Source organism: Melanostigma gelatinosum (assembly GCF_949748355.1).
Source record: "Melanostigma gelatinosum genome assembly, chromosome: 15".
NCBI classification, from domain to species: Eukaryota; Metazoa; Chordata; class Actinopteri; order Perciformes; family Zoarcidae; genus Melanostigma; species Melanostigma gelatinosum.
Genome location: NC_136648.1, coordinates 10,955,596 through 10,969,162, shown reverse-complemented (window position 1 = coordinate 10,969,162; position 13,567 = coordinate 10,955,596). Strand labels below are relative to the sequence as shown.

Below are 13,567 nucleotides of genomic sequence, written 5' to 3'. Positions count from 1 at the left end.
ATTCCCAGTGAAAATACTGCATTTAACAGTGGCCTCTTCAGGAGAGCCCTGGCGATGCTTCATGTGGACAGCGATGGTTTGAGACGCCTTGGGCAGAGACGAAGACGTTTCTTCCGAATCTCAAGTTCCAGTAGATTAAGTCACAGAGGACATAAAACAAGCTTTACAACTATAAGTGCTGTGAGAAAGCCAAAAGAATGCATTATCTGAACCATGATAGCCTCTAATGTAATTGAACGCTTGCATTGTGAAATCTGAAAAATACTGAAATACAGTTAGCCGTTGGCATACAATATTATCTTCACTCACTGTATCTCTGAGGTCAAAGGTTATGGAGGAATTCAAACATACAGCCATATGTGAGCAGTTCTTATATTGGGTCACATTGACTCTCAATATACAGCAGTGGTTTCCAACATGGCGGAGGTCCTTGAAGGGGTCACAAGATACATCTAAGGAGTCGGGAGAGAATTAACAGGATACGAAAGTCTGCAAAACATAGTTGTGCTACACAGTGGACTTCTCTGAAGTGGTTATCTTGTGAAATACTGTCCAGATTTACCTCCTCTGTCATATTAAAGTTATGTAAATGTACCAAGGATTGCATCTCATGGTTATTTTCTTAATAAATGGATTAAAACTGTGAAAATAGTAAAAAATGCTTCAGACTCGCAGCCCAACACCCCCCAAAATCAGAAGATAGAATAAACCAGCAATCAGTCACCTTTGACAGGCTGCAGGTAAAGAACTGTTGCCATTATTGATTAAGAAAATGACTAAAATAATTATTTGATTATTAAAATAATTACTGATAACATTTTCAAATGAATCAATTAGTTGTTTCGCTTCAATAAAATAATCTGAAAATCATCTGTTGAACTGCTTACACTGACATCTGTAATGAGTGACAAGGCATCCCAATCAGACACTGCTTCATTCTGAGGCATTTTTAAGGGAAGGTGACTTAATGTAATGCTAGTATTCATAAGTTTTGGATAATCCGTAACTGAAAATATAATGAACTTTTTTCCTGATCAAACGGACCAAGACAAACGTCTATAATGTCCTGTTTGTTATTACGGGCTGTAGATTGGTCTGGTACAGAATTGTCTTTTTATGTCAACAGAGATTTGGCCGAGACAACTTTTTTTATTGATTTTTTCTTATTTTGATGCAAAAGACTGATGCATGTTTGTGTTATTGTACTAAAACTATCAGAGTATTGCCCTGGGAGGTCTGGGAACGCGTTTGTACTGTGTTGTTGCCCTTAACAGACTCTAGAGGGCAGTGTTGTTCTGCCTCATGCAGATCCCTTCACTCTGATTTGATTGTGCTTGCATGTATAATTAGATTTGACAAATTCCGTTTGTTTTGTAAACAGATACGTTCTTAAAACCACATCTAATTTCATCATGTGCTTCTAATGACTCTCTAATTGCTCCTCTCACACTCTTCGTTCACACACTCGGCTTTGAGGTATATATCCCCTCTCCAATGCCAATGAGAGATGTCATCGCTCATTGTTACTCTGAGAACAGCTGCAGCCGTTCACAGAGGGACAAATAGCTCCCATAACACCTCAGTACTTTCATCCAGACACACACACACACACACACGCACACACACACACACACACACACACACACACACACACACACACACACACACACACACACACACACACTTCTTTGTGACTTGGCCTGCAGCCTTGACAGTGATCTCCCTGCACATGTGTGAAGGAGCGTCTTCAGTTACTCCCCCTGCCTCTGCACACACACATTGGCTTGAAAAGTTATTTTGGGCTTCAGAAGTGCCACTGTAACCCTGTACTTCTCGTGAAATAACAGGAGGAGTCAAGATTATACCCTGCCATTCTTCCCCTGTCTACGGTTCCCCATGTCAACTGACAGGGGATCTCCCTCTAAACACAGGTTGTAGCTCTCTTTGCTGTTGCTTTAGGTTGGATTCTCATTTTGAAATAATGGACAACAGTCTTCTGCAGGTGTTGACTGTCCCTACGGCACCCTACCCCGACCAGAGACCCGGCACCAGCGGCCTGAGGAAAAAGGTCCATGTATTCCAGTCCAGGAGGAACTATCTGCACAACTTCATCCAGAGTATCTTCTCCTCCATTGACCTACGGGACCGACAGGGATCAACAGTGGTGGTGGGGGGAGACGGTCGCTTCTTCAACAGAACAGCTATTGAGGTCATTGTGCAGATGGCAGCTGCCAACGGGGTCAGTGTCACCGTGTGTGTGTGTGTGTGTGTGTGTGTGTGGGTGCATTTGTTTGTGTGCATGCTGGTAAATGTGTGTTTGTATGTAGGTGTAAGCGGTCACCTGTTAGCATTCCTTTGTTATTTGTTGTACCATCCTCTTGTTGTCTCACAATTCAATTTGCAGCCTTGGTTGGAGACATGGCTGTGTTCAAAGGAATTCATTTAATAATAATAATATTGTGACAGAGATCCGAAATTAAAAGGTTAAGGTACAATATATTTATCCAGTTCTATCCAAATGTTAAAATAAAATAAATGTTCAACAATTAGAAAAGAAAAATATCACGTTATATCATGATAGTTGTATTACATTCATAAGATTAGTTCGTCTTTTGTCAAAGCTTTTGGTTGTGTGTGTGTGTGTGTTTGTGTTAAAATGTAACTACCACACTTTTATTGTTAAAAAAGCTTTTATTTTTTAATCTAAAATCAAACGGTCAACAAGACAGTGAGAGGAGACGGTGTAATACAATACAACAGCAGAACGATGTAACTCTGAGAAATCAAGGGATGAAACCTGCCTTTCAACCATGAAACCTGCAGAGTCGCTGCTGTTACTGCAGCTCCTGGCTGATGTCTTCAAATAAAAAAAGCATACAACCTGTTTTGTTTTCTACTCTCTTGCCAGCACCAGTTGCTCTCTGTGGTCCTAGGACTTAAGTTACATAACCTTTGAGCTTCTGATGCTTTCTCTGTATGGTTAGAGGGAGTAAAAAGACACTTACACACCATATATCTCGGTCTTGATGTGCTATAATTGCCGTTCATTAAATGAAAGTCTGTAGCAAGAAGCATGACACACCAAACCCGATATTCAGTGCTATTCCCTCCCTTCCCCCACTCAGATAAATTAAGATACACACTCATGCCAACCAACTCACACACACACACACACACACACCTGTGTGACATTTCCTCAGGTGGGTCGTATGATCATTGGACACCACGGGATGATGTCCACACCTGCCATCTCCTGTGTAATCAGGAAATACAAAGCCATCGGTGGCATCATCCTCACTGCCAGCCACAACCCTGGTGGACCTGATGGAGACTTTGGCATTAAGTTCAATACTGCAAATGGAGGTATGGTAACTGGAGAGGAGGAGGCATGCAGGGTCATCAGCCAAGTGAAAAATAGTGTTACGAGTGAAGTTAACAAGGCCTCATTCAGATATGTGGCACAGACGCAGTAATGAGATGTTGTTTGAGAATTGTCTGGACGTAAAATCTGGGACAAAGATCGAAAGATCTGCGTGGTTTTACCAACAGACATCCCAAAACAACCCTGAATGTTAGCACCACTACACTGAATGTGTATAGTACACCAGTACAAAATATCACGTGTAATATCAGAGATTTTCTACTGCATCCAGGCCCAGCCAAGGAGGCTGTCACAAACAAGATCTTTCAGATCAGCAGGACCATTGAGGAGTTTGCCATCTGCCCTGGACTGCATGTGGATTTGACAACCCTGGGCAAACAGATGTTTGATCTGGAAAACAAGTTCAAACCATTCACAGGTGAAGCATTAGTCTGGAATTAGGAGAGCATGGAGGTAAGATGAGAAAAAAAAGGATGGTGGATGAATGAGACTGTAAAATCGGACTCACTGAATTGGTCATGTGACACATTTTTGCCATTCATTGCAATGGACGATCACTGTAATGTTTACGATGGCTTGTTGATGATGGCATGTGAATTCATTCATTTCAACTGTGTTTCTCATCTGTGGTGTCCAGTGGAGATTGTGGACTCTGTGGAATCGTACGCTAACTTGTTGAGGAACATCTTTGACTTTGCCGCTCTGAAGGATCTTCTATCTGGTGAAGAACACATCAAGATAAGAATAGATGCCATGCATGGAGGTGAGAGGATATTTACCAACCGCACGTAATCTCATCGAGATACTTTTAAATATGTTGATTACCTTTACTTCAAAGTAGAACAAAATCATTTAAATAAAGACAAGACATTTGTAGAGATATATAAATCATTTAAAAACATGAATAAACAAGTGTTGCTGTAGGCTTTGAAATAACTCTGGACTCGTGGTATGGGGTTATAGGAACTGTTGACTTTGGAATGATTCACAACGCTCAAGTTACTAAATGCTATTTAGGAGCGTCCCTAAACACTGCAACTGAAACTAATGGGCGAACAGTCCCCACCTCCCCCTCGTCACCCCTTCACATGAAGTCATGAGTGTAGTTATTTATAGGGTCATCATTTTGACATGATAGCCCCACCTCTATCCTTGTGACCCCTGACTTTCTCTCCATCTCATTCAGTCTCAAAACAAGTTATAACTTATTTGTGATGATAGTCAGATTTCAGACAGAGCCACGCTGTTTCCCTGTTTCCTCTCTTTGTGCAGACCTAAGCTAACCAGCTGGTGGCAGCGTTAGCGTCATATTTACCGTACAATTGGTGTCAATCTTCTCATTTAACTCTTGTCGAGAGAGCAAATGGGTGTATTTCCCAAAATTGGTTTTCGTTGTTGTTTTAGAATGTCAATGGTGCCACTTCTTGCAAAACAATACGTTACTTCAGTAGTTCCTTGTCTTTATAGCGGTCTTCTCTCATCACCAGTGGTAGGACCGTATGTGAGGAGAATACTCTGCGAGGAGCTCGGCTGCCCTGTCAATTCTGCAATCAACTGTGTTCCGTTGGAGGACTTTGGGGGTCAACACCCAGATCCTAACCTCACCTGCGCAGCAGATCTGGTTGACAGCATGAGGGACGGACAGTATGATTTTGGTGCAGCATTTGATGGTGATGGGGTTCGTGTCCTATTACTCGTCTCTTTCTTTCGATTGTCTGAAATAAAATAAAAAGAACCTTCTCATCCCTGTCTGTCTGGCTTTCTAGGACCGTAACATGATCCTTGGTAAACACGGCTTCTTCGTCCCCCCACCTGACTCTGTGGCTGTGATTGCTGACAACATCTTCTGCATCCCTTACTTCCAACATACAGGGGTGAGAGGCTTCGCCCGCAGCATGCCCACAAGTGCAGCCTTAGACAGGTAAAAACACAGCCTGGCTCGGTTTCACATCACCGCCACAACCAATGACACAGGGATTTACAACTTACAATTGGCACAAATTGATTTTAATAAGATCAAATCATTGCATTTAACATGCAAATGTGACATTAATAATAACAATGGTCGTTTTTTTGCTGCTTGAAAGGTTCACTGTACTCTTTCAATGTATTTCCTGCAGAGTAGCCAAGGCAACAAAAATAGAGTTATATGAAACTCCCACTGGGTGGAAATTCTTTGGGAACCTAATGGACGCAGGCCGACTGTCTTTGTGTGGGGAAGAAAGCTTTGGTACAGGTACTGTATCTCTTCAGCAAGTTATTAGATCAAACTATTTTAATTAACTTAGTGTGTGGGGGGGGGGGGGGGGGACTCTAGTTGAATTATCATGCTTTTCTTTTCTGTGCATGGTGAACCTAATCACATATCCTCTTTCAGGTGGAGACCATATTCGTGAGAAGGATGGGCTTTGGGCCGTGCTGGCATGGCTGTCCATCCTGGCCACTAGAAAGCAGAGTGTGGAGGATATCCTGAAGGACCATTGGCTAAAATACGGAAGGAACTACTTTACCAGGTGGGATGTCGACACATTTGTGATCTTTGTTTGTGTGCATGCCGAGTTGTACTCCATCGAAGCCACCAAAACACACAGCGAACCAGGACATGTCTAAGTGGACATAATGTACATTGTTGAGTTGATATAGATGGAAGGTGGACTGATCATACAGATACATGTTAAGAAGATACATACATAACATGACTGACATCTAGTGGAACATGGATACCATTACATATTCTTTCAAGGCCTGAACTGTCTCGTAGTTAGTAAATGACAATGCGACATGATGCTGTCAGCACTCTCCTAAATTCTTAATTTGCCGATGTGGACATATACTGTGACCAGATACATTATGAGCAGACTGATGATATCTGCCCATTGTATTCAATTTACTCTAAAATGTTGGACTGTCTTCACTCCCTTCATCAAAATAACACAACACAAACGTGCCACAATAGAGCACTTATTCTTTTAATAGTAGATGTTGTCTTTTGACCAGATATGACTATGAGAACGTAGACATAGATGCAGCCTGTGAGATGATGGAGGATTTGGAGATTATGATCGTGGACAAGTCCTTTGTGAAGCAGAGATTTGCTGTGGAAGACAAAATCTACCAAGTGGAAAAAGCGGACAACTTTGAGTACACAGACCCGGTCGACAGCACCATATCCAGGAACCAGGTACACGACACACTGGGTCCTATAATGACAGTGTAGACAGTTACTGGATGTAACCAGTGGTCACTTGGCACTGGAGCGACTCAGCTGTGCCTGCCCATCCTAAAAGTTCCACATGTCTTTACCGGGCTGTTTTCACTGCAGGGTCTGCGGATAATCTTCTCCGATGGTTCTCGAATCATCTACAGACTCAGTGGGACAGGTTGTGATGTGGCGACAGTTCGAATCTACATAGACAGCTATGAGAAGGAGCAAATCTTAAAAGACGCACAGGTAAAACAAAATCTCATTCAAAATTATTTCAGGACTAATTTGGCCAAATAGTCCACAACACTAAAAAGTCTTATGATTTGCATGAAACATATGAGGTGAAGTGATATGTGGTTGAGAGGAACAGGAGAGGCATACGCTCACATATCAGACCATACACTCCCAAATGGCCAACAGACAAATGTGCAAAGCAGACAGTTTGCCAGTTTAGGAAAGGAGGTTATTTTATTTTATTTACTGCAATTGAACCCCCTTTGACCAGCACCCCCCCCCCCTTTTCTTTCAATGAATTTGTGGAATTTGCAGAAAGCTTTAAAGACAAACTTGTGTGCCACCGCCGCCACACACTTGACCTTTCACCTTTGTGTGTTTACCTACATCTGTAAAAGGGCGGGCATTGCTCGTTGTTGACATAGAGACAGCATCATCCTCTTCAGCAAGTTGAAGACTCTTTTAGTTGCTAAGATTGTACAAGTCAGATGTTACAAAACTAGTAAGACAACGGTCCTATTTTTTTTTAGAGTTGGTCAAACAGTCTAAAACGGTGCAAGTTAAATACTGTATTGTATTTTTTTGGTTTATGTGTGACGTGTTATCAAGTGGGCACACAAATACAATAAACCAGCATTTTCTTTTCTGGCATGTGACTTTTTGTTTTATATTATCTGATCATTTCATATCATCTTCTCAATTTGCTCATTTTGGTTGCTCTAGTTAACTAGATTTCTCCCTTGGGTAGCTTTCCTGTAGTTCAACTTCTTCCAGTGTGGAGTGCTTGGTATCTTTCAAAGCTATGCTTTTAAAGTAACATCTGCAACTCTGTCCTGCTTATTGTTAAATATGTATGAGGAAATGCATCAGTGGCATATGGCAGCCAGGTGCATGTGTCTCTGACCATATCATTCTTGTTTGGGACAGCTGATGCTGGCACCCCTGGCAACCATCGCACTGAAGATTTCCCAGGTCCATCACAGGACGGGTCGAAGTGGCCCATCAGTCATCACATGATTCCTCCCATTTGTTTCTCCATCATTGCTAAGCTAATGCCCTCTTTGTTGTTCTTTCCAGATTTTTGTATAAGCTGAGCTTTAACTCCAAGTGTAGCTGCACAACATGAAGCAGTTTGCATTTTAGGCAAAAATATATTCAGTGTTTTTCTCTGTTCTACATTAAACTGCTTTTTATTTTTGGGCCATTTGTGATCTTTGTGTCTTACAGATACAAATATATTTCAATTTCTCTTGGGTTATCTGTCATTTTAAAAATAATTGTAATTCAATTCAATAAATCACTGGCAAGAAGCAGCAGGATTTCAAAACCAGCCGTATTCTTCGTGATCAAAACCAGATTCTCGTGACATAATTAAACACAGAATGAGTCCCTGACTGCGGTTTCACTTCCTTTGTGAAACTCTGTTATAACACTGCATTGTCTCACATTTGTCTGGCTGTGCACACTCAGGATATGAGCTTCATGGTTTTGTGCAGAGTAGTAAAGTACTGAAGACTTGTGGGAGGTTGGTTTAGAAGAAAATAAGAAAGTAAAGTTTCTCACATGAATAACATTTCTACATGCTCCCAGTGTTCATTTCCAAATTAAAGAACTGGCTCATGTCATGAAGCCTGAAATTATTATTTGGATCATCTGTACTCCTTTTCAGTCAGGGAAATTAGGAATTAGGAATTTATTAGCAAATAACACCCTGAAATTGCAGTCAAGTGTGTGGTGTTGGAGGATGAGTGACAAGTGTGCTCGCTCAAACATTGACACAAACACATCTTTCCATAATTACAAAGAACACCAGCAAAGCATTACAATATTGAGGTATGAGATGTAAACAGGGGTACCTTTCAATCCCTTGTGGAGTATAGTTTATAGTTACCGTTATCTTAATAATAATATATCTTAAACTTCTTTTCTGGTGGAGACATTTAAGCTGTCTTAGGAAACATTTTAAAAGAGACGTTTCAGCTCTGGTGTCGACATGATATCCATCTGGAGAGCAGCAGCATCAGTCCGCTAACATCTGGTCCAGCTCTGTGATCACAAATGCCCTTTGAAGTATACCTTTCTCCTGGTTTCATCTCCATATTACAGTGAACCTGAAGCCCAACAAGAGGGAGACACGCTGAGTTTAGCTCTGGTTCATCTGAGGCCATTTTTGAGAATGCACCACTTTGTGAAGAAAAAAAAAACTTGTAAATTGTAATAATGCATAACCTCTTGACCCAAAATGCTAAATCATGGTATACACATCTCTTTGATTCAGGACAAACTGGGCAATCAGAAGATGTATGACGGCAATGTAACATGATAGAATAAATAGTTATATCACCATAAATACAAACGAAAAACAAAATTGCAAATTGAATCTCAGATAATGTAACACAATGGTGACGGACTTTCGACTTTTGTGACCAGGGAAAAAAAATAAACATTGTCGCCAACACAGATCAAAATATCTTTACATCATAGAAGCCAAATCAAATGTGTCCAAATAACATCTATATCTGAGATTATTATCGTTATTATGGCTCGAAAGGATCCGTCTTCTGTCATGTATGGTTCACGAGAGTTTGTGTTCATATGTTTACGTTTGGCAGGCAGCCAGGATCGCTACACTTACAGGATGCTTGCTTGCAGTTTGCTGCATGACACGTTTACATCTTATACAGCCATATGGTCTGTGTGCTAATTTGAATGCGGTATGTAATTTGTCTGAGTAGAGCTGTCAGATATTTACAGACAGATAGTAAAGTGTATTCCCATAAGAAATGTAGATGTATTTTAAAAAAAAGGACACAACAGAAATACTGAAGTAAAGTACAAGTTCCTCAGAAATGTACATTAAGTACAGGAAGTAACATTTACACCACAGATATCACGTGGGTGTTAATCAAGCCCCCACGCACAGTGCTGCATGGTGCCCTGCTCCTCATCACAATGGATTGCAACAACCATGGGAGAAAACTATATTTGATTGACAAGAACTTTTAATTAATGTGCCTGCAAGCGGCTAATGATGGTAGACGAGGAGTCGGCAGCACCTGGTGGTGTTCAGGTGTGTCTGCATGTTCAGCACGCGGTTGGCAATGCTGTTTAATTAAATCTTGGGCTGACTGCTACTGTCGCTTTAAGACAGTCACCTGACAAAGAAGGAAAACCCCATGGAGGAAGCAGGAAGTTCGTCTACCAAGAAAGAAAAGGAGAGCCTGAGCACATAAACAAAACACAAAGAAGGAGATCAAAAGTCAAACTGAAAGTTTCACACATTTATCGCAATGGCCGGAATTAAAGGTATTGTATTCTAGGCGTTATGAGTCAGTCGACAGCTGAGATTTACGTTCGTTTAGTTACGATGACGTTGATGCTTCAAATACTTTGTTAGCATAGTTGTGTATGTTTTTGCATCAATGTTGCTCTCTCGTTTCGAAAGCTATCAATACAACACCGCTGAAGGATATTAGGTATTGTTACAAGCTACCATGTTAGTTCCGTTATTAAGTTGTCAACCTGTTTGAAGTTATTATTTATTCACAGCCAATGTATCTCAAAAGTTAACTTGGCATACAAACTGATTCCACAGCAAGTGTTACAAGCATAACGTGACGTCAGCTGATTTCTGTTTTGTATCTTACTGCAACATTTGACACCGCAGTTAAGCGTGTGTAATGTAATGTAACGCGAATAGGCTGTTTCTCTCGTTTCAGCGCTGGTTGGTTTGTCCTTCAGTGGTGCCATTGGACTTACGTTTCTTCTTCTGGGCTGTGCACTGGAACAGTACGGGTAGGTTCTTTGTTTTATTAGGTTTCTATGTGATTGTATCACATATACCTTGGTTAAGTTAACATGCAATATTGAGGCTTAAATGGATTGTTAAAACGGTGAAGAGGCAGTTAATCAGAGAGATGTGCAAAACGGCAGTTAACAAAAACAACAAAACTCTCAGAAATGCCCTGTCTGGCTGTTACAAGTGGTGCTCCAGCAGTTGAATATTGCACTTACATTAAGTTGAGGGACATTTAAAAAAGAGTGGTTAAAATCAATGCTGCAGAGAATGAGAAATGTAGTCCCTTGTATGGATCAAGCTCCAGTCATGCTGAATCCTACAATTGCCATTATGAATCTCAATAGCGTATTTCATTAGAGCCCCCTGCCCTCTAAATGCCCACTCCTTTAAAGCCCCATACTCAGTTTGTCATGCAGGCTTTCTGTTAAAGGATTTTAAACCTCAAGGCCAAGCTGAGATAACTCTGATGTCATTAGGGCTATTTGTCCGACTTAGTCACAGAAGACATTATACAATCGTTTTTACAAGCAGAGTAATACTTCTCAAAACAGGTAAACTGGGCTTCATTTTCGCAATGCCCCTTTAAAATATTTCATTCTGTTGTGTGTGTGGTTGTGTTGTGATTTGTTTTGGCACAATATTTTTTTTTCTTGAATTTGCTGCAACTGCAAACTCATGCCATCGTGTATCATAAAATGTAGACCATGTTTTTAACTGTTCCACATCTGATTCTTTAGGGTATACTGGCCGCTGTTTGTCCTGATGTTCTACATATTAAGCCCCATCCCGACCTTCATATCCAGACGCCTCAGTGATGACACTGACTCCTCCAGCAATGCATGCAGAGAGCTGGCTTACTTCTTAACAACTGGCATCGTGGTATCATCTTTTGGGCTTCCCATTGTGCTCGCCCGCAATACCACAGTAAGTTCTCTCTTTACAGCCGCCCTAGATATGTCAGTGTTGTGTGCACCACATCAATTGTTGGTATATTTCAAATGCATTTTGTCTTGAGAGATGTACACTGTGCCAGCAGAGCATTGTGAAAAACCTATAGATTGAATTTTTGGACTGATTAAGGATGAATATTTTCCTCCAACAGATCCAGTGGGGTGCCTGTGGTCTGGTAATGACAGGAAACGCTGTCATCTTCCTCACCATCCTTGGTTTTTTTGTCGTGTTTGGAGGTGGGGACGACTTCAGCTGGGAGCAGTGGTAGAGCGCCTTCAGACGGTGGACGGACAGACGGACAGATTGATCGATGGATGGGTGGGTAGGTGGCTAGATGGCAGACTGAGGGGAGTACGTGTCGTAGGGGATGATGCTCATGTACAATGTATGCTGCAAAAAATGTCAACTTTACTGGGCATGTTTTCAGGCCAATTTTTATATTAAAGGGTGTCAGGGTTGGAGACAACAATATGTATCCCATTAATGTGCCTTATGTCTAGTACCAGAGAGACACTGATGCCCATCCACCTTCACCCATATATTTTAGCTTGTCTCGCCTTCATTCCAACCCCCAAATCCCCCTGCTTATTGCAGCTGCCTGCTATTTCATTATGCTTCAGTTAATCAATATCATATTGGGATCCTAAAGAGTAACTCTGTTGTAATGTACACTGCGATGCTCAATGCACTATCTGTCCTCATTGCTCATGGCAGGATTGGCTTTACTGAATTATGCTTTGCTTATTATCAGCACTGTCTGCTGTTTAAAGTGTGAAGGCAGGGCAAGTTATCTTAATCCCAGCTAAGTAGTTGTAGGACTCCTTATCAGGTAAAAGATATATTTGTATGGAGATTGTGTGTGTGTGTGTTTGTTTTTGTTTGTTTTCATTTTGCGACAAGACTGCAAAGCCTTACTTTTTGTTCTGGTGCAATTGTTTACATTCTCACCAAAGATCATTTTGAGTCCAAAAAATGGAACATATTCACCCTCGAACTGTGGATTTTGATCTGATAGCGCTGATCATACATCTAAGATTCTATATTCAATTATTGTGTGAACAGGCCTGAAGAAGCACCCATATCCATTTTATACTCCTGCAGATGACAAAGAAATTCATACAATTGAGCCACTAAGAGCATGATGTTAATTGGTGAATATTTCTTACATGTTGAATAGTAAATATGGGAAAAACATGTTTTTAGGCCACGTGTTTTTTTCCCAAAAGGAGAGGGCTTTACCTGCAAGTGCCTGTCGTCCAGTGTATATTTAGATTAATAGAGAAATCACTGTGATTTGATTTTGAGTTGGATTTTTGGGTTTCCTCATCAGGGGCCATTGACGTTTGTAGTTGTAAAATCAATATAACACAATCATGTTCTATGTCATCATTGCCAGTAACTGACTTTTAATGAGGTTCTGAAGTTTGTATATGATTAGCCCACTTGACTATCACAGAAAATCCCACTTAGTGTCCAGTATAATTTCTGATTTCCCAATTCCTTAACTGCTTTTCAAGGGAAATATTATACTGTGTGTCTCAGAACTGACATGTAAAGAAAGCTTTCTATTGTGACTCCCATACTCACACTAACGAGTTCTGAAGAGTTCTCAAAGGTTATTTTATAAGCTCCTGGTTATATTTTGTTTTCTAACATTGATTAAAATGCCCTGTATAATGAAACAATCTCTGTCTTGCTGTTTATTGCTGGTGTGTGAAGTGGCTGGAGATCTGACTTATGTAAAGCTTGTCTGGGTGGTCGCGATGGATATATGTGGACCGTCTGGCACAGCAGCAAAAACCTCTGTCATGGCCTCCCACGAGACTCAGACTGTGAAAGAAGGAGAGGTGTGTGTTCGGATCAATTCTGTCTGGCCAGACTGCGAGCATACACAGGCCTGAACTTCAGGTGTGAGCATCTGCTAAATCATTTAGACATTTTGCAATATTCAATAAGCGGCGTGCAAAACAGCTCCATGTTTTGCCTAACAGTGCAT

General features: G+C 41.0%; 2 protein-coding genes across 2 annotated transcripts; both read left to right on the top strand.

The window, feature by feature from the left end:
• Nucleotides 1-1,894: 1,894 nt before the first annotated feature.
• Nucleotides 1,895-8,060, top strand: LOC306789332 (phosphoglucomutase-1-like). The gene is made up of 11 exons (XM_079285233.1): nt 1,895-2,239; nt 3,201-3,363; nt 3,654-3,800; nt 4,020-4,145; nt 4,870-5,060; nt 5,149-5,303; nt 5,503-5,618; nt 5,760-5,895; nt 6,380-6,563; nt 6,705-6,833; nt 7,749-8,060. The coding sequence occupies exons 1-11, from the start codon at nt 1,982-1,984 to the stop codon at nt 7,836-7,838; spliced, it is 1,695 nt and encodes a 564-aa protein (XP_079141359.1). The 5' UTR covers nt 1,895-1,981; the 3' UTR covers nt 7,839-8,060.
• Nucleotides 8,061-9,987: 1,927 nt separating this feature from the next.
• On the top strand, nt 9,988-13,247 carry LOC306789334 (leptin receptor gene-related protein). The gene is made up of 4 exons (XM_079285235.1): nt 9,988-10,127; nt 10,541-10,616; nt 11,358-11,544; nt 11,723-13,247. The coding sequence occupies exons 1-4, from the start codon at nt 10,112-10,114 to the stop codon at nt 11,837-11,839; spliced, it is 396 nt and encodes a 131-aa protein (XP_079141361.1). The 5' UTR covers nt 9,988-10,111; the 3' UTR covers nt 11,840-13,247.
• The last annotated feature ends 320 nt before the right edge of the window (nt 13,248-13,567 follow it).

Bases quoted from the DNA above. Each gene is read 5' to 3' on its own strand.
- LOC306789332 (XM_079285233.1), top strand. From the start codon at position 1,982: ATGGACAACAGTCTTCTGCAGGTGTTGACTGTCCCTACGGCACCCTAC. The intron at 4,146-4,869 runs GTGAGAGGATAT...TCTCATCACCAG, and splicing joins AATAGATGCCATGCATGGAG to TGGTAGGACCGTATGTGAGG. The intron at 5,896-6,379 runs GTGGGATGTCGA...TCTTTTGACCAG, and splicing joins GGAAGGAACTACTTTACCAG to ATATGACTATGAGAACGTAG.
- LOC306789334 (XM_079285235.1), top strand. The intron at 10,617-11,357 runs GTAGGTTCTTTG...CTGATTCTTTAG, and splicing joins TGTGCACTGGAACAGTACGG to GGTATACTGGCCGCTGTTTG. The intron at 11,545-11,722 runs GTAAGTTCTCTC...TTCCTCCAACAG, and splicing joins TGCTCGCCCGCAATACCACA to ATCCAGTGGGGTGCCTGTGG.